The 24,763-nt window shown below is 44.9% G+C and overlaps 2 protein-coding genes and 1 long non-coding RNA gene across 3 annotated transcripts in view; 2 read left to right on the forward strand and 1 right to left on the reverse strand.

The window, feature by feature from the left end:
* The window catches only part of LOC111972518 (very-long-chain enoyl-CoA reductase), a 6,136-nt gene extending 1,128 nt beyond the window's left edge, over positions 1-5,008 (forward strand). The window contains exons 3-11 of the mRNA XM_070446812.1: positions 30-52; positions 1,560-1,745; positions 1,903-2,018; positions 2,231-2,336; positions 2,746-2,818; positions 2,976-3,019; positions 3,127-3,276; positions 3,648-3,693; positions 3,864-5,008. Of these exons, the coding sequence (XP_070302913.1) occupies positions 30-52; positions 1,560-1,745; positions 1,903-2,018; positions 2,231-2,336; positions 2,746-2,818; positions 2,976-3,019; positions 3,127-3,276; positions 3,648-3,693; positions 3,864-3,991 (872 nt within the window). The 3' untranslated portion in view covers positions 3,992-5,008. The remainder of the gene's footprint in view (positions 1-29; positions 53-1,559; positions 1,746-1,902; positions 2,019-2,230; positions 2,337-2,745; positions 2,819-2,975; positions 3,020-3,126; positions 3,277-3,647; positions 3,694-3,863) is intronic.
* Positions 5,009-5,449: 441 nt separating this feature from the next.
* On the forward strand, positions 5,450-5,930 carry LOC139028694 (uncharacterized). The gene is made up of 3 exons (XR_011480936.1): positions 5,450-5,530; positions 5,592-5,729; positions 5,870-5,930. It is a non-coding gene; the product is annotated as an uncharacterized lncRNA (long non-coding RNA).
* Positions 5,653-24,763, reverse strand: part of abca4b (ATP-binding cassette, sub-family A (ABC1), member 4b) — a 60,851-nt gene continuing 41,740 nt past the window's right edge. Inside the window, 28 exon segments of the mRNA XM_070446685.1 lie at positions 5,653-5,770; positions 5,941-6,256; positions 6,890-7,139; positions 7,362-7,558; positions 7,686-7,820; positions 8,167-8,308; positions 8,501-8,564; positions 8,567-8,606; positions 10,184-10,246; positions 10,490-10,610; positions 10,862-10,991; positions 15,427-15,550; positions 15,778-15,925; positions 16,332-16,447; positions 16,757-16,934; positions 17,313-17,482; positions 17,612-17,686; positions 17,782-17,887; positions 18,117-18,149; positions 18,240-18,334; positions 18,623-18,812; positions 19,171-19,269; positions 19,476-19,600; positions 19,786-19,961; positions 20,857-20,911; positions 21,003-21,208; positions 21,513-21,615; positions 21,758-21,942. Coding sequence (XP_070302786.1) covers positions 6,134-6,256; positions 6,890-7,139; positions 7,362-7,558; positions 7,686-7,820; positions 8,167-8,308; positions 8,501-8,564; positions 8,567-8,606; positions 10,184-10,246; positions 10,490-10,610; positions 10,862-10,991; positions 15,427-15,550; positions 15,778-15,925; positions 16,332-16,447; positions 16,757-16,934; positions 17,313-17,482; positions 17,612-17,686; positions 17,782-17,887; positions 18,117-18,149; positions 18,240-18,334; positions 18,623-18,812; positions 19,171-19,269; positions 19,476-19,600; positions 19,786-19,961; positions 20,857-20,911; positions 21,003-21,208; positions 21,513-21,615; positions 21,758-21,942 — 3,449 coding nt within the window. The 3' untranslated portion in view covers positions 5,653-5,770; positions 5,941-6,133.

Genomic DNA, 24,763 nt, shown 5'->3' on the forward strand with positions numbered 1-24,763 from the left:
CTCTGAGCTTCTGCTCTGTGCTCTTCCAGTCATCTTTGCGGACGGGCGATCCGTAGGGAGAGTAGCACCAGTGCTGAAATTGCTCCCATTTATAGACAATTTGGGTCTTACATTGATGACTTTTAGATACTTTTGTAACTTTCCAGCTTTGCAGGCAAAATTCTTGTCTTAGGTTTCTGAGGATTATTTTGTTGAGGATGGTTAATTGGCATGGCCTTCTTGTGAGTGTAACTTTGTGAGTATTTTTTGGGGGAGGGGTTACCAAAAATTAATTGTTAATTGATGGGCTAGGTTGTTTGTATGTTAGGTTAAGAAGAATCCTAGTGTCAGCTAAAGACTTACAGAAATCTCTGGAAGATGCTAACATCTCTGTTGACGAGTCTACAATACGTCAAACACTAAACAAGAATGGTGTTCATGGGAGGACATCACGGAAGAAGCCACTGCTGTCCAAAAACACATTGCTGCACGTCTGAAGTTCGCAAAAGAGCACCTGGATGTTCCAGGTGCTACTGGTAAAATATTATGGGGACATTCAACTAAAGTTGTGTTGTTCGGAAGGAACACACAACACTATGTGTGGAGAAAAAAAGGCACAGCACACCAACATCAAAACCTCTTCCTAACTGTAATCTATGGTGGAGGGAGCATCATGGTTTGGGGCTGCTTTGCTGCCCCAGGGCCTAGAAGAGGTTTTCATCCACGGAAAAATAAATTCACAAATTCATCAAGACATTTTGCAGGAGAATGTAAGGCTATCTGTCCGTCCAATTGAAGCTCAACAGAAGTTAGGTGATGCAACAGGACAACAACCCAAAAGACAGAAGTAAATCAACAACAGAATGGCTTGAACAGAAGAAAATATGCCTTCTGGAGTGGCCCAGTCAGAGTCCTGACCTCAACCCTATTGAGATGCTGTGGCATGACCTCAAGAGAGCGGTTCACACCAGACATCCCAAGAATATTGCTGAACTGAAACAGTTTCGTAAAGAGGAATGGTCCAAAGTTCCTCCTGACCGTTGTGCAGGTCTGATCCGCAACTACAGAAAACGTTTGGTTGAGGTTATTGCTGCCAAAGGACGGTCAACCTGTTATTAAATCCAAGGGTTCACATGCTTTTTCAAAACTGCACTGTGAATGTTTACTCGGTGTGTTCAATAAAGACATGAACAATTATAATTGTTTGCGTGTTATTCGTTTAAGCAGACTGTGTTTGTCTATTGTCGTGAGTTAGATGAAGATCAGATACAATTTTATGACCAATTTATGCAGAAATCCAGGTAATTCTAAAGGGTTCACATACTTTTTCTTCCCACTGTAGCTTATTACTGAAGAGCAAAGGTCTACCTTTATGCAATCTCATTTAGCAGAAAACACTAAATGGGTCAATATCTGCCCTGTTGAGCTTACACTAAAATTACATTCAATTATTCTTCCATGTAACAGGTTAGGAGTAAGGTCACCTAGCTGAGCTTGTAGGACAAGASAACATGAAAAATGCCTTGGTTCTAATAGAGAAATATTCTTAGAATCCAATACATTTTACATGGAAAATGAAGTCCTTGCTCTGTGAGAAAAGGAGCAGGACAACCAATCTCTGCAGTTTATTTTCACAAGGTCTTGTTCATAATGTGTTTTCAGAAGGAAAATCACTGAGGGATGARGATGTATTACAAAATCTACCAGTTGGGACCACAGCAACCATATATTTTAAGGACCTGGGTCCACAGGTCGGGTGGACAATGGTAAGAGGCTGTGACATACTATAGATTCAAACTGCAGTCCCCCATCAGACTCTTATTAACGTTGATATTTGACATGAGCCTCTTCTTTCAAGTCTCATGTTTATTTGACGTGTGTAATGACATCTTGGACATCTTAACCCTTTTCTTCTATTGGCAGGTGTTTTTAGCGGAGTACATTGGTCCTCTGTTTATCTACCTCCTGTTCTACTTCCGAGCTCCGTACATCTACTCACAGCAGGATGTGTTCACCTCCAGCCCCTACTCAGTGGTCACGTAAGTCACTAACACACCCAGTAATAAACTGATCATATTATAGCTAATATCCAAATCCAACACTTGTCTGTCTGTCTTTCTCTTTCTCTTTCTCTTTCTCTGCCTCTATCCCCCCTCCCCCTCTCTTATCCTTACCTTTCTCTCTCTCCCCACCTGACTATCTTCTCTTTGTCTCTCTCTCTCTCTCGCCCTCTCTCTCTTCTCTCCTTCAGACTAGCCTGTGCCTGTCACACCTGCCACTACATCAAGAGGTTGATTGAGACTATCTTTGTGCACCGGTTCTCCCATGGTACCATGCCTCTCAGGACTATAGTCAGGGTATGGACCACATACTCCTGAACACTGTTTCACTTTGACTTGAGCTACTTCACTTTAAGGCCATGTCATTTATAGTACTACTATCGTACTTTACAGTGCTCCTTTACATTAGAGTCATGTACTTTATAGTACTACTATCATACTTTACAGTGCTCCTTTACATTAGGGTCATGTACTTTACAGTATATTGTCAATAACAACTACTGCTCCTCAGATTCTCAATACAAAACATACAGTGACGTTCTGTCATTGTCCTATCAAAGGCTTATTATACACTGCAACAGTATAATTCTCTGATTAGAGCATAGACATGCCATAGCAACATTTTACAATAATAACATATGACTTTGATTAGAAACACTGCCAATTTGACAGTATGCTTACTGGTGTTTACCTCTCTTTGGGTCAGAACTGTGTATATTACTGGYCCTTCTCGGCATGGTTGGCCTTCTACATCAACCATCCACTCTATACACCTCCATGTAAGTCCTCTATCATTCAGACTTACCACTCAATGCCTCAACAAGACTTACAGTCCCTCCTGTACMCCATACATAGGTACACCACATTACAATAATAAGAATTATTGTGGGCTCACCAAAACATCTAAACTAACCACTGGCTTATGTCTCTCAACAGCGTATGGGGATATGCAAGTGAACTATGCACTGGCCATATTTGTGGTATGTATTGCTGACAGACACCCAATGAGGTCATAAACATGAGACATCATTATTACAGATGACGTGGACGTGTGTGAACCCGATATGTGTTTGTGTTTTGACTGCAGCTCTGTGAGTTAGGGAATTTCTCCATTCACGTGGCCCTGAATAACCTCAAGGCAGAAGGTGGGCCCAAGTGCAGAAAGTTCCCTCACCCGACGAAGAACCCATTCACATGGCTGTTCTTCTTCGTGTCCTGCCCCAATTATACCTACGAGGTAAGGCTGAAGGATATGTTTTATTTAACTAGGCAAGTCAGTTAAGAACAAATTCTTATTTACAATGACGGCCTACCCCGGCCAAACCCGGACGATGCTGGSAAAATTGTGCTCCGCCCTATGGGACTCCCAATCACAGKCGGTTGTGATACAGCCTGGTATCAAACCAGGGTCTGTAGTGACGCCTCTAGCACTGTGATGCAGTGCCTTAGACCGCTGCGCCACTTGGGAGCCCTATGATAATGTGTTGTGACTATATAGCAGAGGTTTATGGAATGATCAATGTTTGCTAGTCGGGAAGAGTCACACACATCTGTTAATAATATGGAATATCAATGGAGTAACAAAATATCTGTATTTCTTATATTTAGGTAGGAGCCTGGGCGAGTTTCTCTGTCATGACCCAGTGTCTACCAGGTCAGTTGATTCATATCATATTTTAAACATTTTCTAGTTTTCTAGTATCTAATTAATATGTTGGCCATTTTACCCACCCAGGCATTTTATATACACAACTCGTTTGTGTGTTGCGCTTTGTTGCCACTAAGGTACAATACGCGCTCTATTGTTTTTTCGTCTCTCCACAGTGGCCTTGTTCACCTTCTTAGCTTTCATCCAGATGACCATCTGGGCCAAAGGGAAGCATAAAACCTACTCCAGGGAGTTTAAGGACTACCCTCACCTGCGCATGCCAATCATCCCGCTCCTCCTCTGACCACGCTACAAAGGTTTACCATTCTGACTGGAGTATTGGGGGCTTCAGCCTGCTTGAAAGGTTGTGATGATTAGTGGGTTACTGTGTTTCTCACAAAGCAAGAAGACCCACTGCTCCTTCATCTATCGCCATGGCAATGGTCTGTTATCTTTTCAACAACAGCTATGCAAGGATAGACTATGCCATTGTCTTAGAAAGAGGAGCAAACGAACCGTGTTAAAGATTCATAGACATGGAGTATTGTTGAAGTGTGGATGACCTTTTAATYAATATATAATAGTGAATTGACAGAAAGGAATGTCTCATCTCAACAATACTGTTGATGAGCTGCTAATGAGAATTTCTGCATTGATAATGTTTAGTTCAATCATTGAAACACAGCTATATTAACGAGTTATTGGTATTAGTCCTGTTACTGATCAGGATTGATTGACTGTTACAATGCCGCTACTGAATGTTCCGACAATTGTTGGCATTCTTAGTCTACAMAGAGTGGAAATCATCCGAAAACGATGAAGTTATGACTATATGATTGAAGTTCTATATAATCTAACATATTATTTAGAAAATAAGTTATTGTGCATTTTCTAGAGGAAATGTGTGTGTGTGTAACTTGATATGATARACCTGTTAAGGAAGTCTTTATTATGGCTGAAGTGTAACGGGGCTATTTTCAGTAGGGAAAGCTGAGTGTGATACTGAGAAGTGTTCTAGAACCAGGAAAATGGAACTTAGAACTAGCAGATGTCTAGGTTTTCAAGCTGATTATTTCCCCCTCTACAATGAAGCTGTACATGTTTGAATGTAACGAACAACCTGATGGTTTTAACTTTGTCAGACAGTTGAGGATAATTCAGTAATGTATTACTTCATATATCGTTCACGATAACTACAATCTGTCAAATTCTCAGGTGTTACTAGATGCAACAGGTACTGTTTACATACTGTACAAATTATAGCCAAACCTGTTTTGTATACAAAGTGTAAATATCAAATAAATAATTTGGATCATTTCAAAGATAAGTCTTCGATCGTGTCAATGTATCTAAAAGGAGAGTCATGCATATTTCACAAAGAATCAATCAGTGTTTACAGAAAATATTTATTGGAAATTATTATTATCGCAGACAATTTATATATATATATTTTGTGAAAATAATCTCTGATTTGCAAACTAATCATTCATCTGCCATTTGCATAGAACTTTAAAATTGCATACACACAAGGAAGCGCAATGTTTGAACAGCACATATAGGCTTACAAAATCAGATCATCATTTCAATATGAATTCAATAACAGCAAATGTATTTTTACAGTCAAATTCTATATTGCACTAGTAGATTTTCATTTATCAAAAAAAACAAAGGCCAAACAAAACAGATCATCTTCCTTGGCAGTATACGAGCATATGAAGCGGATACAGGCTTTGTTTTTGGTAACAGTTCAATGTTACAATTTTCTTGCAGAAATGTAGCGCTGCAACTGCTGGGAATAAGTTTCTCACCAGTCACCAGTAAGTGTCACAACTAGTCTCTCACCGTCACCAGTAGTGTCAGTCCAACTTAGTCTCTCACAGTTCAACCACTAGTCTCTCAACCAGTCCCACCAGTAGTGTCACCAACTAGTCTCTCACCTATTCACCAGTATGTCACCAACTAGTCTCTCACCAGTCACCAGTAGTGTCACCAACTAGTCTTTCTCACCAGTCACCAACTAGTCTCTCACCAGTCACCAGAGTGTCACCAACTAGTCTCTCACCAGTCACCAGTAGTGTCACAACTAGTCTCTACCATCACCAGTGGCACCAACTATCTACTCACAGTCCCAGTCTCAGTCCAGTCCACCGTCTCACCTAGTCTCTTCACACAGTCACAGTAGTGTCACCAACTAGTCTCTCACCAGTCACTCAAGTAGTGTCACATAGTCTCTCACCAGTCACCGAGTTTCACCATAGTCAACCTCCCTTCACTATCCTCCACGTAGTCTTCTAGGAGCGTTCAATTTCCCAGACAAACTCTTCCTGTCTGAGTTTCTGGTGTGTGTGTGTTATGTGTGTGTTTACTGTGTGCATGGTGTGTGGGTGTGTCGCGTGTGTTTAACGCACAAAACGCGTGTGTGTGTGTGCGTGTGGGGAGGGACGGTTCATTTCCCCAGACAACTTAGGGGTGTGACCTTGATTTCTTTTCTCCGTGCCCCAGCGGCCCTCGGGTGCAGCACCATGCCGTCGTCCTCTCCTGACTGCTGCTTGGCAAAGTTCACAAACACCTGGAGAGAGGAGAGAGATACACCAGGGAATAAACACAGTGAAGAACCAAAACGGACGCTTATTAACCTTGGATTAAAATGACAAAAGAACACGATACCTGGGGGGATACACATACCAGAGAATAAACATCTTACATTCACAGAATTTCACAGAATGAAGATCCAAAAGGTCAGGCTATTATCCTTTGAAGTCCTGCAAGACGGCATGAGGAAAAATGACACTGGATAGAAGATGGCTGACGTGTGAGAATGTGGGTGACGCAGGAGTCTATTTAACACATGGCCGCACAACTTGAGAAACGGTGTCAGAATACGATGGTTTCGATTCCATCTATATTTACTTTGCTTATCAATAGAAGCTAATATTTAGAGGTACTGTATTTGTTACATCAAATACTAACAATGGAGGGTGCAAGTATTGGTATTTTGGTTGTTTTTTTACCCCTAAGTCCATTGATTTCTTAGGAGTTTCTTACTAAACTTCAATCAATATAGAACATACAATATATTTCCTGGCTGCTGTCCATTCATCTCTGTTTAGTAATTATCTCATGAGCCATACTCAAAGTCTTTGTCTCACTAGCTAGACATTCAATAATAAAGTTGAGCGAGAAAGACTAGGTGAGTGTTTACCTGATCTAGTGTCGTCTGGGAGACGGTGTAGTCCTCTATATTGAGGCGGTCCTTGTTGGCCAGGACCAGCTGGAAGATCCTAGCCAGGGACGAAGAGGCGATTTCATACTGCAGAGTGTTGTAGTGTTTCTCCCTCTGGACACAGCCAGGGAAGGTGCTCTCCATGAAGGCCTCGGCTGGGTTCAGGTCTGGGGGACAACCTGGTGTGGAGGCCTGGATCTTCATGGTGACCACGTAACCATCACCAAACCTACAAAACACACAGTCCAATACAATCCAGGGCTGGTTAGACTCATAGTAGATAATTGGGTACAGATGAAGAAGGTACATGAATTACAGCAGGGAAATAGTATTTTCTTCTAGAGTTTGTACTGTAACATTAAGTCAGTAGCGTTAACGTTGTCAGTTTCAGATCTACACACTAAACTCTTCAGTAGTAACTATGTCTGAAGTAAATAGAGACAGAACCTACTTGTATTTGAGGTGCTGGATGGTACCAAGACACTGGAAGGTGCCATTGACCATAATAGCCAGACGGGTACACAGAGCCTCACACTCCTCCATACTGTGTGAGGTGAGGACCACTGCTCGGCCATCTTGGATTACACTCATTATGGAGTTCCACAGGAAACGACGTGAGTGGGGGTCCATGCCTGTCGTGGGCTCGTCCTGGATAGTAACACACATAGAAACATCTTCAGATACACACTAACAAGCAGAATACAGAACCATTTCTTATTTCCCCTTAACCCCCTAACTGAAGACCAACGGACGACTCCAGTAATGGTAAGCTCACCAGCAGGACCAGCGGAGGACAGCCGATCATGGCAATGGCCGTGGATAGTTTTCTCTTGTTGCCGCCGCTGTAGGTCCCGGCTGTGTGGCCAGCATAGTCAGCCAGACCCAGCTTCTGAATTGCCCAGTCTGCCACCTAAGACAGCAGAAGGACACATTATTGCCACCTCTACCTGGCTAAATAAATAAATGTTTAATAATAATACAATAATAACAATAGTAATTTCGTGGGTGCTTATATTTGTCCTATTTCACACATGAAATGTGTTTTTTTGGCATATCCCAACTCTCCCTGAGACAACCTCGGAGAGTGAGGTCATGGCCAGGGTCAATAAAGGGTAGACAAACATAAACATATATCGACACACTGAGGTGGATATAGCTATTCATTTGAGTTCAGAAACGTTCATTATTCTAACCATGACCCTAACCCTAGCCTCTAAACTCCGAACCTAACCCCTGACCTCTGACCACAGCCTCACCCTGCTGATCTCGGACTCAGGCACCCCTCTGAGGCGGGCATACAGATGGAGGTGCTCTCTGCCAGTCAGCAGCTCATCTATGGCATCAAACTGGGGGCAGTAGCCCATGTTCTGGTGCACGTCCAGGATATTGGTAAGGATGCTGCAGGGACAGGGAAGAAGGGTACGATTACAGGTGAAAAGKCTAGAAATGTGCTCTGGTGTGCCACAGGGCTCTATTTTAGGTCCACTGTTATTTACTAAGGATATCAACAGCATCGGGGAAAAACATTGATCATGCCAACTGTGATTGAGGAAGCATATGGCAACTATCGCAATGCCATGCCCACTGTACCTGTGACCAGTGACAGAGGCTTCTCCTGAGCTGACATCAGTGTCTCCGGTCAGCATTTTAAAGTGGTGGTCTTCCCTGCTCCGTTCAACCCAGGAGCCCAAAGCCACTGGGGAGAGGAGGGGAGAAAAGGATGTTGAGAATATATTTTATCACTGGGTCTCTACACGTCACCTTCCCGTGCTGTATAGCTGTGGTACTAAACTCAGCAAAAAAAGAAAGCGTCCCTTTTTCAGGATCCTGTCTTTCAAAGAAAAATTGTTAAATCCAAATAACTTCACAGATCTTCATTGTAAAGGGTTTAAACACTGTTTCCCATGCTTGTTCAATGAACCATAAACAATTAATGAACATGCACCTGTGGACGGTCGTTTAGACACTAACAACTTCCAGACGGTAGGCAATTAAGGTCACAGTTATGAAACTTAGGACACTAAAGAGCCTTTCTACTGACTCTGAAAAACACCAAAAGAAAGATGCCCAGGGTCCCTGCTCATCTGCGTGAATTTGCCTTAGGCATGCTGCAAGGAGGCATGAGGACTGCAGATGTGGCCAGGGCAAAGAATTGCAATGTCCGTACTGTGAGACGCCTAAGACAGCGCTACAGGAGACAGGACGGACAGCTTGATGTCCTCGCAGTGGCTGACCACGTGTAACAACACCTGCACAGGATCGGAACACCGAACATCACACCTGCGGGACAGGTACAGGATGACAACAACAACTGCCCGAGTTACACCAGGAACACACAAATCCCTCCATCAGTGCTCAGACTGTCCACAATACGCTAGAGAGGCTGGACTGAGGGCTTGTAGGCCTGTTGTAAGGCAGGTCCTCACCAGACATCACGGCAACAACGTCACCTATGGGCACAAACTCACCGTGCTGGACCAGACAGACTGGCAAAAAAGTCACGTTGTTCCATGGCTCAGTTGGAGGAATGAGCGTCGAAGAATGAACGTTACACCGAGGCCTGTACCTGGAGCGGATCGATTTGGAGGTGGAGGGTCCGTCATGGTCTGGGGCTGCGTCACAGCATCATCGGACTGAGCATGTTGTCATTGCAAGCAATCTCAACGCTGTGCGTTACAGGGAAGACATCCTCCCCCTCAAGTGGTACCCTTCCTGCAGGCTCATCCTGACATGACCCTCCAGCATGACAATGCCACCAGCCATACTGCTAGTTCTGCAAGTGATTTCCTGCAAGACAGGAATGTCAGTGTTCTCCATGGCCAGCGAAGAGCCCGGATCTCAATCCCATTGAGCACGTCTGGGACTGTTGGAGGAGGGTGAGGGCTAGGCCATTCCCCCAAAAATGGAACTTGCGGTGCATGGTAGAAGAGTGGGGTAACATCTCACAGCAAGAACTGGCAAATATGTGCAGTCCATGACGAGTAGATGCACTGCAGTACTTAATGCAGCTGGTGGCCACACCAGATACTGACTGTTACTTTGATTTTGACCCCCCCCCGCCCCCTTTGTTCAGGGACATAGTATTTCATTTCTGTTGATCACATGTCTGTGGAACTTGTGCATTTATATCTCAGTTGTTGAATCTTGTTATGTTCATACAAATATTTACACATGTTAAGTTTGCTGAAAATAAATGCAGTTGACAGTGAAAGTACGTTTCTTTTTTGCTGAGTTTATATAGAGGTCTATAGTATAGAGTGGTACTGTACTGACCTCCCCAGGAGACACTCCCACACAGATTCTGTCCACAGCTGGCTTAGTCTTCCCCATGTAAGTCTGGGAGGAGAGAAAGAGAGCGAGAGAGAGAGAGCAAGAGAGATAGAGAGAGAGAGAGAGAGAGAGAGAGTAGTTAGAGATAAATAGAGAGAGGAAGAGAAAGAGATTGAGAAAGATATAACCATCTTGTTCACACTGCAAACTATTGAGTCAATAACCAAGAAACACATAACACAGGAGTCCTGAGTGGTCAGTCAGTTAGTCAGTTAGTTAGTAAGTTAGTTAGTTAGTTGGTTAGCATACCTTGGTGAGGTCTCTAATCTTTAAGATCTCATTCTTGCTTCCTCCATTATAGATGCGTTCTCTCTCCTGGGCCACATCCACATCTTCCTCCATGATGGGATCCGTCTTACAATCTGTGATCCTATTACAGGTAAGAGGTCAGAGGTTTAAGGTAAGTGGCGAAGTGCTGTTCTGGCCTGCTCTCACAATCAATAATGCATAGAGTTACTGGTACTAGTCAACTGGTAATGGTCAACAGATTCATACGATTCTGATCCAACAGATTCAAWAACACCATACAAAGATGAATTAGCTTCACCAATTAGATGATCTTTTTAAGTACTACAGCAATGTAGACTTGTATATTAGATGTGAAGTGAAGCTGTTGGTTACCAGTGATCCAGGAAGAAGCGGTACTGGATCAGGATGTTCACGATGAAATAGACAAAGCCCTCAATAGCCATGAAGACCAGGTTCTTCCCTACAAAGTCCCAACTGTAGGGGTCCAGACTGAAGTCCTCACCTGGCACACACAAAGCAAAGCAAACAGATCAGCATGTAGCATGGAATAATCAGCATCCGTACACCATCTGATCTAACCGATGTGTGAGAAGTGGGAAAAGTTACACTTGAATCAGTCAGCTTATCTTCACATAAAACATTCATCAACAAAGCTGGGTGATGGTGCATTCACACTCGGTGGCAACTGCTCCTATAGTCTCCTATATCCACTACCCACCTACAGTGCCTTCGGGAAGTACTCAGTCCGATCACCTTTTCCACATTTTGATACATTACAGCCTTATTCTAAAATGGATTGAAATAAATAAAAATCCTCAGCAATCCACACACAACACCCCATAATGACAAAGCGAAAACAGGTTTGTAGAAATGTTTGCAATTGTATTACAAATAGAAAACTGAAAAACCTTATTTACATAAGTATTCAGACCCTTTGCTATGAGACTGTAAATTGAGCTCAGGTGCATCCTGTTTACACTGATCATCCTTGAGGTGTTTCTACAACTTGAATGGAGTCCACCAGTGGTAAATTCAATTAATTGGACATGATTTAGAAAGGCACACACCTGTCTATATAAGGTCCCACAATTGACAGTGTATGTCTGAGCAAAAACCAAGCCATGAGATCCAAGAAATTGTCAGTTGAACTCCAAGACAGGAATGTGTCGAGGCACAGTTCTGGGGAAGAGTACCAAACAATTTCTGCAGCATTGAAGGWCCCCAAGAACACAGTGGCCTCATTCATTCTTAAATGGAAGAAGTTAAGAACCAACAAGACTCTTCCTAGAGATAGCCGCCCGGCCAAACTGAGCAATCGGGGGAGAAGGGCCTTGGTCAGGGATGTACCAAGAACCCGATGGTCACAGAGCTCTAGAGTTCCTCTGTGGAGATGGGAGAACCTTCCAGAAGGACAACCATCTCTGCAGCCCTCCACCAATCAGGCCTTTATGGTAGAGTGGCCAGACGGAAGCCACTCCTCAGTAAAAGGCACATGACAGCCCACTTGGAGTTTGCCAAAAGGCACCTAAAGACTCTCAGACRATGAAAAACAAGATTCTCTGGTATGATGAAACCAAGATTGAACTCTTTGGCCTGAATGCCAAGCGTCACATCTGGAGGAAACCTGGCACTATCCCTACGATGAAGCTTGGTGGTGGTGGCAGCATCATGCTGTGGGGATGTTTTTKAGCGGCAGGGACTGGGCGACTAGTCAGGCTTGAGGGAAAGATGAACGAGGCAGTACAGAGAGATCCTTGATGAAAACCTGCRCCAGAGCGAAGATTCACCTTCCAACGGGACAACGACCCTAAGCTCACAGCCAAGACAACGCAGGAGTGGCTGTGTGACAAGTCTCTGAATGTCCTTGAGCGGCACAGCCAGAGCCTGTACTTGAACCCGATCGAACATCTCTGGAGAGACCTGAAAATAGCTATGCAGCAACGCTCCCCATCCAACCTGACAGAGCTTGAGAGGATCTGCAGAGAATGGGAGAGACTCCCCAAAGACAGGTGTACCAAGCTTGTAGTGTCATACCCAAGAAGACTCGAGGCTGTAATCGCTGCCAAATGTGCTTCAACACAGTACTGAGTAGCACGCACGCTCGTCCACACCTGCTTGTGAGTCTGATTGCATTTATGGAATTGTACCAAATCAAGTCTATAAAAGGTTGGAATACTTTCTTGACAGCATCCCATTTACACACATGGTAAAAGTCACTAACAATATGTAATTAGAAAATACACACAWAAGGCCTTTATTCTTGGAGATTACATGTACAGTGTAGAATGGAGATAATTATCTACACTGCTCAAAAAAATAAAGGGAACACTTAAACAACACAATGCAACTCCAAGTCAATCACACTTCTGTGAAATCAAACTGTCCARTTAGGAAGCAACACTGATTGACAATAAATTTCACATGCTGTTGTGCAAATGGAATAGACAAAAGGTGGAAATTATAGGCAATTAGCAAGACACCCCCAATAAAGGAGTGATTCTGCAGGTGGTGACCACAGACCACTTCTCAGTTCCTATGCTTCCTGGCTGATGTTTTGGTCACTTTTGAATGCTGGCGGTGCTCTCACTCTAGTGGTAGCATGAGACGGAGTCTACAACCCACACAAGTGGCTCAGGTAGTGCAGCTCATCCAGGATGGCACATCAATGCGAGCTGTGGCAAGAAGGTTTGCTGTGTCTGTCAGCGTAGTGTCCAGAGCATGGAGGCGCTACCAGGAGACAGGCCAGTACATCAGGAGACGTGGAGGAGGCCGTAGGAGGGTAACAACCCAGCAGCAGGACCGCTACCTCCGCCTTTGAGCAGGAGGAGCACTGCCAGAGCKCTGCAAAATGACCTCCAGCAGGCCACAAATGTGCATGTGTCAGCATATGGTCTCACAAGGGCTCTGAGGATCTCATCTCGGTACCTAATGGCAGTCAGGCTACCTCTGGCGAGCACATGGAGGGCTGTGCGGTGACAGACACAGCAAACCTTCTTGCCACAGCTCGCATTGATGTGCCATCCTGGATGAGCTGCACTACCTGAGCCACTTGTGTGGGTTGTAGACTCCGTCTCATGCTACCACTAGAGTGAYAGCACCGCCAGCATTCAAAAGTGACCAAAACATCAGCCAGGAAGCATAGGAACTGAGAAGTGGTCTGTGGTCACCACCTGCAGAADCACTCCTTTATTGGGGGTGTCTTGCTAATTGCCTATAATTTCCACCTMTTGTCTATTCCATTTGCACAATAGCATGTGAAATTTATTGTCAATCAGTGTTGCTTCCTAAGTGGACAGTTTGATTTCACAGAAGTGTGATTGACTTGGAGTTACATTGTGTTGTTTAAGTGTTCCCTTTATTTTTTTGAGCAGTGTATAACGTTTTTCTTAGCACATGCCCCCAAGTTTAGTCTCTATAGTAGAGGAACGCWTGTCACCTCTCAAACAGGGCCAATCACTAGTGCCTGCTCACAACTATTGGKTTTTTAGACACGATTCCTAATCAACACTAAAAGCAAAACCATTTTGAAAACACAAAAACAAATGATCACATCGACAAAGACCGCAAACTGGCTACACAAAGCTTAGAAGAGTCCGCTGTTTCAGCCGATGTAAAGGAGCCTATTGTATTTCTTTGCAGCACATACATCATTTCAGATTTTAGAAATMGATAAATTCTCAAATCTAGTGCAAAAGCATTTTAGAAGRATTGCCTCTATCGCTAATACCAGACACTCATTCATTCTTCATCMCGCAGTCTTCTAAACTCCCCACTCCATTTAATGCCAAGATAATTATATTTATTTTAGATTATACTTTTGTAATGCTTTTGTGACGTGGATGATTATAACATTTACAGTCTATCAGGTTGCGTGATCCTCGTAATGTTACGTGGAAAATACAACTAATGGGACGCAGAATTAAATGTATATCACACTCYCACAAATGCGACCAGTTATTTTTCGTATTTGCATTTCATTTATTTCACTAGCAAATGCGAGTGAACTGCTGGCACTTTAGAGCCCACTGAATGTCCATCTTATGTTCGCTAACGTTAGCTTGAAACAATTAGTGTTTACTTTTCCACAACACACGGAGTCGAAAAGGGATTTGTCCAAGTGTTTACGTACAGCTGACAGTCGGCAAACTCAGCATCACAACAAACAGCAGGKGGGGCAGACACCGGGTAGCTACGTCCAATAATGATGTATTAATCTCCATGTCAGTTGACACAAACTCCGTACATGTCTGTGCGTTGCAGCTCGAGAATCGGGACCTTAGATTTACTCAGTGGATTTATTTTTTATGAAAATGTTTTTTTTTTTAAATAAAAAATAAAACAAATTCTAATCAGGCCCTATTCATTTCTGCATACTTTTAACTCGGATCTCATATCTGTGTACATGGACAGAAAATTGCGTAGTTGGTATGCAAATGCATGCATGTTGGCAGGTCTGCAATTTTAGAATAAAGCTGTAATGTAACAAAATGTGAAACTTTCGGGAAGGCACTGTACCTAGCTAACCACGCTCATTAGTCGACATCGGCTTTGACTGGTCTTATCAGCCGATTAGGGGAAAGCTTATTCAGATCCACGAGTTATTTAAGAAGTGTCTTGGGTGTAAATCTCCTAGAGTTTCGGCAGYACAAATACACAGCATCATGTTTCAGAGGCCGTCGGCCTGACCTGGGGCCATCCGAGGCCAATGGTATTCCCGTCCTGTTACGGCATTCTGAATGCATCAGGATTTTGGCTTTGGGGTCTGGAGGTGTCCAAGACCTGGAGAACAGGCTAGGGTTGCTAGCGGCATTTCCCTGCTGACCAATCAGAATGCAGGCCTTGGAGCGAGTGGTGGGGGTGGCAAGGGGTTGAAGGGGGTGAGGGGGTTGGAGGGTGACGGGGCAGGGGGAGTGAGGGGTGGAGGGGGTGTGACTCACCAAAGCGGGCATAGACGTCAGTAACAGCCTGGTTCATAGCCATGTCGATTAGACCCCGGCCAAGACAATAGTGGGGGAAGATCAGCAGCATTTTCTTCAGCAGCTGGTTACACTTATACAGCGCCTGAGAGAAGGAGGAAGTTAGAGTGATAAATAAATAAACGGAGGGAGTGGGGGAGAGAGAGAAAGAGAGAGGGGGGGGGAGACAGAAAGGGAGGGCCAAACCACACAGTAGAATCGAGTCACTCAACAAGTACTAGTATTTGAAGAGTCATTGAGCAGGGGGTAGAGACAGACAGGTCTGTGAGTAAGTACAGGAAGCGTTTATCCCAGGCTGTGCTCTCCACTCACCGCTGTGCTGTCAAACAGGTCAAGGATGAAGGTGATGGCACTGCTGTTGATGCCAATGAACAGGTTGATGCAGGACAGAGAGACGTAGGCTGTGCTGGGAATACTGAAGACGTAGGACATGGGGTACATCATGGGCGTCACAGACCACCTGCAGTGGACAGAGACAGGTGGGGAGTGTTTTTCCTCATCGGTTTGATCAAGCTTATATTTTTTAGGATCATCTTAACATTTACATGTGGTCCTTGCCTAAATGTTCATTCTAGAAGAAGGCTTTCCTCTGGTCCAGAATGTCAGCTTTTTCTGTCACTGTTGGGTGGGGTTGAGTGGCYTGAACAGCACTATAAACCTGCTACAGGTTTAGCCCCATTAACACAGCACTCAAGTTCTCATCGCCTGTATCGCTGTACAGTACAATCCATTCATCATTTAGAGCCTGKTATAAAGGACTGTTCGAGATGCACTCTCCAAGGATAAATTACCGTTAACCTAAATCTGTAACCTTCCACCTTTAGCCCAAGTAAACGGGCTTACTGTACTGCAGTACACTGACTTACCCATAGAGCATGAGCAGGGCTGTCAGGGGTTGGAGGTTGGTTGGCGACGTGTAGCACTTCTTGTCAAAGACCATGAAAATAGCCACCACCAGTGCTGCACTGATAGAGTAATTCACCTGATGAGGGGGAAGTGGCACAATGAATGTCAAGCTCCATGTAGAAAGATCAAATGTACCTCTCAATCCGTTAGGCTGTTTGAGTGGACACGTATGCCCTTCGGTAATAAACTACATGACATTACGTGGAATACGGTATGCAACAGACCTATCACTTCACTATGATCTCTCTTCACTGGAATGATCTGTCATGCCATATTAATATAGATCATTTAAGAGAGTGGGTAGCCTCGCCACYAACCATTTTGGCATATCAAGAACTTGGTGCGTGTCAATGTGAGATTGGAGAGAGTATGATGGGAGACATACCATGTCCCAGAGGAAGTTGGCCATCCAGTAAATGACAGGACTGACCCCGCTGACGAACTGGAGGTGTTTGGCCTGGGTCACCCTCTCCTGGATGAGGTAGAGCACAAAGGAGGCTGGGACGAAGGACATGGCAAAAATCACACAGATAGCCACCATCGCATCCACTGAGGTGCTCAGGCTAGGAGAGGAGAGGAGAGAGGAGAGAAGAGGAGAGGGAGTAGGGTTAGACTGAGAAGTTCACACAGATAGCCACCATCACATCCACTGAGGTGCTCAGGCTAGGAGAGGAGAGGAGAGAGGAGAGGAGAGGAGTAGGGTTAGATAGAGAAGATCACACAGATAGCCACCATCGCATCCACTGAGGTGCTCAGGAGAGGAGAGGGAGTAGGGTTAGATAACCACCACCACCACATCCACTGAGGTGGACACAGGGACACAGAACGGGGTTAGATGATCCAGGAGAACTGTCTATTAGATGCTTTAATCACCTCACCTGATTGGCCAGTACTCACTCAGTGACCTCTAGTATCAAATCTCCTGAAAGGCCAGTACTCACACAGTGACTTCAGACAATTGTTCCTTGGTAAGGTTGAGAGGGTGGTTGATGGTGGTGATGCCGTATACATCCAGCCTGGCATCTTTGGGCAGGTTGGCTCTGAGGATGGCGTTGTTGGCCACGTTCATGAAGGCCACCATGGCATGCCAGCCCTTGTTGTTGTACCACACCTTCAAAAATACAGAATGGATATTCTAGTGAATCTTCTTTTGCTGGTGTATGGTACAAAAGTAAGACAGTGGATTTGCAGTAGAGGGTTAAATTGTATACAGTGTAGACAACTGCAATATATGCCTTGCCTTGACATTGTATTCACTCTCCATGTATCGAAGGAAGGTTCCTATGTCCTTAAGAGTTTGTTTGGAGTATTTACCCTGGAGAGAAGAGTACCATGATTGGTTACATGGACAGTTACAGGGCTGTTGAAGTGTGTAAAGAMCCACACCAGAGACATCTTTAGTAGTCGTACCCCAGTAACATTGAGCAGTCGTCCCAGCTGTGACGCTGCGTCCTGGATGGTCTTAGGGTCCACATCTAACACAGGAAGCTGTCCCCCGACAGATATACCTCCATACCTGGATGACAGACAACAGACAACACATATACCTCCATATCTGAACACCAGGAGTAAGACCCCATACTCAGTGAGAGCTAAAACTCCTTATACAATAATGGTACTATGCCCCTGGCCACCAGAGGGCGCTACAACCTCACTTTTCGTTACATGACGGCCACAAGCAAAGGTAACCCCCACCTAGCTCATTGCAAATATGTTTCGAATTTTGTAAAATATGGAAATAGTACCTTTGTTCATTCACCCAGTATTTGCTCTTCAAACTYAACAAGAAAGACATATGAATTCTGCCATTAGAGTTGTGTATGTAGAACAGAAGAAAGTAGACGAAGGCTGAAATAGTTCCACAGTACCTGGCCTTGATGAGGGAGGGGTAAGTCTTCACCAGGTAATCAGAGATATTCCTGCCTGTTAGGTCCACCAGAACATCACCTGTCGACTGGATCCTCTATAATACAACACAACAACACGCACCACGGCACGCACGCACGCTGACTGCACGCACGGCACGCTTACGCACGCACGCACGCACACGCACGCCCGCACTGCACGCACGCACGCACGCACACACACACACACACACACACACACACACACACACACACACACACACACACACACAGTATGTATAACTGTGTGCATTGGTGACTGACTGGGATTTAAACCGGGGCCACCTGATTACCACAATACTGTATCAGCCCATTGAGTTAAAGCCTATGCATATGTCTACACTAACCTGTGGTGGTGTTAGCCCCCCTGCTCCCTCAGGGCAGACAGGCAGCATGGTGAGTTTCCTAGGGGTACTACACTGGCAGCCTGGGGAAGGGTTAACTGTGGTCCACTCTGGTCCATCCAACATGTCTCTCAGAGCAGGGTTCACTAGCGGCATCTCCCACTCCGTTGTGATGTTATTACATGGGAAATCCCTATACCGGGAACACACAGGAACACGCACYCACACATGCACATTGTTACACTTGAAGTGCCTATCAGGATCAACATGATACACAAAATKATTTTTTCGGGCATATGCAACGACGCCTCCCTCCTCCCCTCATGTCCGTTACTTTTGGGCATACAGTAGCCGACATGATATCACTATGACATTCTTTACGAAGGTCTCAAACTCAAGCCTAGCGCACATCCGGCCTGCGAGTTGCTTTCTGGCCCCCAGACTGATACCTGACTCCTATTGGAATCGAGTCTTAAAGTGATGCTATACTTCGACACTTAGCAAACAGATGATATTGTATGGTAAGTGAACTGTCCCTGGTCAACACTCACTCCAGAGGTTCATCCACCATGCAGCGAGTCCCAAAACCAGGCTTGTTCAGCAGCACCTCTCCAAAGTACCTCATCTCAGGGTCCAGGATACGCTCGTTACTGGAAGATAGCACATCCAACAGTCAACAACAGTCTTTATCAAACATGATCAAAATCCACATAATCATTCGAGACGTCTACGTTCTACTCATGTTTTGTGCCAGTGGAATTGCACTTCCTCAGACTGAATCGGCTCTGAATTGGCTGGACGATTGATTTAACAAATGGTGCTCGACTAAGGGCAGGACAGAAGTCTCTATGCTCACCTGAAGAAGGTGAACTGTCGTCCATACATCCAGGGACTAAGGGTCAGGCTGGGGTACTCTCCAAARGGAGGTACGATCGTAGTGAACATCAGTGACACGAACACAAAACTGGCAGGCAAAACTATCTGAAGAAGCCAAACAAAAGGACACAGGGACGTTTCCATATTCAAATTCTGCATCAGGAAACTGGAACCATCAAGAAATGTGTAACATTATTGCACATTATTATAAATAGGGATTTATAGCCAATGCACATGATAGAGGGGACGCAAAATACACGGCGCAAACAGCCGTCTGTGGAGAATGGTACCTGAGCAAAGAAGTCCTTATGTGATCTTGTGGCGTGGTGAAACCGTTTAATGAGCAGGGCAAATAACTGTTTCAGGACCAGACAGACACCTTTGACCTGTCTAGAGCCCCGCCCCTCGCTGCCCTCTGAGCCCCCAGAATTCCCCTGCCTGTTGGCCTGGGTCTCCCCGTCTGCCTCTGTAACGTAGGGAMAGGTTGGGAGTTAAATGTTCCCTGTCTGCAGACAGAAAGAGTTATACTACACAGKTTAAATGGTCTTCTACAGTGATAGCCATAAACACTCTGCATGATCTGCAAGCCTGCAGCCCCACCACTCAGCGTAAGCCTGAATCTATGACATCTTAGTAATGTAAGATTACTAAGATGTCAAATGTCAAATGTCAAATGTAAATCTTCCTGTAATGCCACTAGAGAACAGTATATGGGTCCAGAATTGACGTTGACAGTCCTAGTTTAAAGGCCGTGGCTTATAAGATATCTGTTCATTATAGCCATTGCAGCATTATAGCCATTGCAGCATTATTGCCATTGCAGTAGTTTCTAGCTTGTAGCTTGTAGCTTGTTGCTTGTAGCTTGTAGCTTGTAGCTTGTCACCTTCAGATTGGTCGACATAGAGTGCTACTTTGTTGTGTCCTACACTGGGTCGAGGTGTCTGCTGCCATAATCTCTGGTCTGGGGGGTAGATGACGGCAAATCCAACATAACTGTCACACACATAACATCACAGTACAGTACTGCACAGTCGTCACACATAACATCACAGTACAGTACTGCACAATCGTCACAGAACATCACAGTAGAATACTGTACAGTCTTCACACAGAACATTATAGTACAGTACTATACAGTCTTCACACAGAACATCATAGTACAGTATTATACAGACCAACACACAGAACACCACAGTACAGTACTGTACAGACCAACACACAGAACATCACAGTACAGTACTGTACAGACCAACACACAGAACATCACAGTACAGTACCGTACAGACCAACACACAGAACATCACAGACAATACACAAGTTATAAAAGACACACAGTTCAGATCTTCTTCTTTTTAAATTACCTCGTGTAGTTTTGACAGATTTGGCTTCACCATCCGCTGTCACTTTCAGGAATATCTACAAGAGAAAAAGAAAGTGCAATGGTACATGGCCATCAAACATGGAAACATGCAGTGGACTGATGTTTTGTGATTGAATATAGGCTCACCTCCTCCAGTGATGTGTCGGAGACCCCGAAGCTGCTGAGGCCAATGTCAGAGAGGGTTTCCTCCAGCTCTCTAAAGAGGGAGGCGTAGGCCCTGGGCTGGAAGCCCTGGTTGGGCAGCAGGTAGGTCAACTCTTGGCCGATAGCCTCGATCAAACGGGCCTCTGGGACATGGTGGTGGACCAGCCCTGTGATGCTTGACAAGTCACCTGGTAGGGAGAAACACACACACACACACACAGGGACACAGATACACACACATACACACACACACACACACACACACACAAACACACACACACACACACACAGAGAAACACACACACACAAACCGAGTCAACATTAGTGGTGGAACCAACGCTGTGGGTCTGGCTATGTCACCTGTTACAACTGTGTTACAACACATACAGAACATACACAGATGCAACAGCTAGTGAGGCAAGTGGCCATGTGTAAAGGGGCTTTGTGGTCCCGTATACTTATGTCACCTCAATTCCTCAATGAAAACCTTACCGTCCATCTGTCTGTCCGGGGTTTTGGCTTGAGGTAACTCTTCTTTGTACGTGGTACATGTGGAGCATTTACACGAACACTCATCAGTACAGTCACACTTCATCTAGGACAAGGAGAAAACAGCATCAATGACACGCACCTCTGTCTAGGCAATGAAAGCACTCACTCACCCTAACGCACACTCCCTCTCTCACATAAACAACAACAGACTTTAGAGGCCCTTTCCGAGATCGTATCCATCCCACCTTGGTCTTGGGTCCCTCGTATTTCATTCGTCGAACCAGGGTGAGGTAGAACCCGGCACCGAAGCAGTTCTTGAGGAAGAGCGGGGAGCCGCAGCAGTGAAGACGACCCTGAGAGATGATGGCCACACGGTCACTCAACAGGTCAGCCTCGTCCATGTGGTGAGTGGACAGAATCACTGTACGTCCTGGGGAGCCGATCACCACACATACTGGAGGAGCGACGTGAACCTAATATTCAATCACCCACCAACATCAGTCCCACGCCATGGTTTCCATGTTTTGAAATGGCCAATGTACCATTGCACTTTCTTCTTCTTCTTAATAGATATTAATTCCTTGAAATGACACCAGCGGATGAGTGAAACCAAATCTGTCAAAAACTACACAGTAATTAAAAAGAAGAAATCCTGACTGTGTGTTCTTTTTTATAACTTATTGCTGTTATCTTCGTAATGTGGTATGGTCTGTACAGTTACCTTACTGTCTGGCGATGTTCTTGTTGTGTTGTGTGGTCTGTACATACATGTACTTGTGATGTTGATTCTGTCTGTGTGTGTTGGTCTGACAAGTTACTTACGTGGTTGTTCTGTGTGTTGTCTGTATAATACTGTACTATGATATGTTCTGTGTGAAAGACTGTTTATAGTACATATTTGTACATATTAATGTTCTCTGTGTGAAGACTGTACAGTTATTTACTGTGATGTTCTGTGGACGATTTGTTGGCATACATGACGTGTGAATGTAGAGGGAGAAGTGGATGTGGAGATGAAGAACGACTGGAGATGGCGAAGAGAGAGAGAAGAGAAAATGCGAAAGGAGACGAGACAGACCGAGTACGGAGATGTTACGTAGTGATTTGATTGGAGAGAGAGTCGATGGAGAGCCAAGAGAAGAGAGAGAGATGGGTAGAGTACGAGAAGTGAGATGACATATGAGAGAACGAGAAAATGATTATGTGTGAATTGCGACGAAAGAGAGTGGAATATGAGAGAGAAGTTCATATCATATACCCCCCAGACCCAGAGAGATATATTGGCCCAGCAGAAACCACCGAGAGCAGCGCGTAGGGAACCACAACAAAGAAGAAGAAAGTTAGCACCCGTATGGATCGACCAAGACATGAAGAGGAGGAGAGGGGAACAAAGGCTACAAAGCTACAAGCGTACGAAGCTAGACAAGCTAGGAGACATACTGAGTATGGTGGGCAAGGAATGCAATTAACTCGAGAAAATTATGATGCAATGGAAAGCGAATGATCAAGCTGACCAAAGATGGAGCTATAGATTGGAACTATACATTTACAATTTGAACAGTCTTACATTTGAAGTCATTTAGGGCAGAGACCGCTCTATCCCAGCGGGAATGCGACTAGCATAGAATTGAGGAGAGATAGCATTCACCTGTTATTACGCAAGATCCGGCTGAAAAAACAGGCCACATTACAACATGTCATCTAAATCTTAAGGTGAGAACAAGGAGAGAGAGAGGGAGGAGGGGCAGAATGAGAGAAAAAAGAGAGGAAGATTGACAAGAGACCAGAAATTAGGGGGAGGGTCAGGAGCAAGGATTACTTTTCTAATGCACTAGGTGATTCCTTAAAGAGAGTGGTGATTCAGGTGTCTCGCAGAAAGAGATTGAGTCATTACTACCGCTGTACCTTTTGAGAGCTCTGAGGAGTTTGTATCCACCATTTAGGGGACCAAGGCAGCCGGAAAACCGAATTTGTTGACTGGGGAGAGAGAGACACGTGAGCGAGAGGAAATAGCTAGACAAGACTAATGAGCATACATGTAGTATAGAGAGAGGAAGGGCAGAAGACATAGAACAAGAGAGAGATGATGGAGACGGCCAGGATTGGCCCTTGGTTTGAGAGAGGAGAGGGCAGGTTATATAGGTGTAAGACATCTGAGTATGACCAGACCCGTGGAGATGGCATTTAATGATATTGAGTATAAACATCTTCCACGGGCCCGATTTGTTCCCCCGCTTCAACAAGTCCCACGCTCAAAATGCAAGCATCCGATCCTCTTCACTGGCGCTCCATTCGGTCAGCAGGAGTAGCGGGGCATAGTGTACTGTTGAGAGGGCAATAAGCCTAGGTTCAAATGACGTCTTTCAAGCGTGTGTCAAAATGGATGCGAAGCAGTGGAGAGAGCCGGAAGGAACCGGCGATGTGGGACCACCTCTTCAAATTATTGGATCGGCCGTACTGATGTATAAACCCACACCCGTTTCAGATACACTATTAGGAGAGTGTTATAAACAAACAATCCGGAACCTAGGTCAGTGCCACATTGTCTCTCAACATGTGTAACCAAACATGTTGCGGTTTATTGCACTATAGTGAACTTATGGCGGAGCCCACCAACTCGAGAGCGCGTAGTATGGCAGTCTCAGTAGATGCACCTTTTCAACTTGAGATGAACAAGTGTCCTGATTAGACCTGCGCCGCTTCCTTTTGAGGCAGGGTCTACTCTGATGTAGAGCATGAACCTACAGAAACGGGCCCGCCTTGATGTTAGTGAGAACCAGGGGTTGTCCAGGATCAACGGCAAGGTCTTAGCGCTCGGAGTGAGGACACATGGAGTTGATCAACCGTGATGGTGCGAATCATGAACGGCAGTCCTTCCCCGAGAAGAGCAGCTCCTCTTGCGAGGTCAGCTTGATGTGTATCCTTCAATCCACACTGACTATGTTCTGCCAGACATTTTGCAGAGATGCGATCCCCACCTGTCATCAGAAGGGGGAAAGAGAAGATTTAATTGTTTGTTGGCGTCCTGCCATTCTAAGCAATGATAGGAGAACCATGGTAGTTTGGGACAGCAGCCAAAGTTACTGTGTTAGTACCGAGAAGTAGGAGGAGGCCCTAGAACCCAGACCCCTGACACCACGCGGCATCGTTCATCGGATTGCCACTTTTCCAAGTCAAGAGTTTCAAAATTTCTTGCTCTGCTAAGGCTGCCCCAGTTCAACTGTAAGATAACAAGTTATTGTGTAGTGGAA

This window comes from Salvelinus sp. IW2-2015, linkage group LG14 (genome assembly GCF_002910315.2).
Source record: "Salvelinus sp. IW2-2015 linkage group LG14, ASM291031v2, whole genome shotgun sequence".
Taxonomy (NCBI): Eukaryota; Metazoa; Chordata; class Actinopteri; order Salmoniformes; family Salmonidae; genus Salvelinus; species Salvelinus sp. IW2-2015.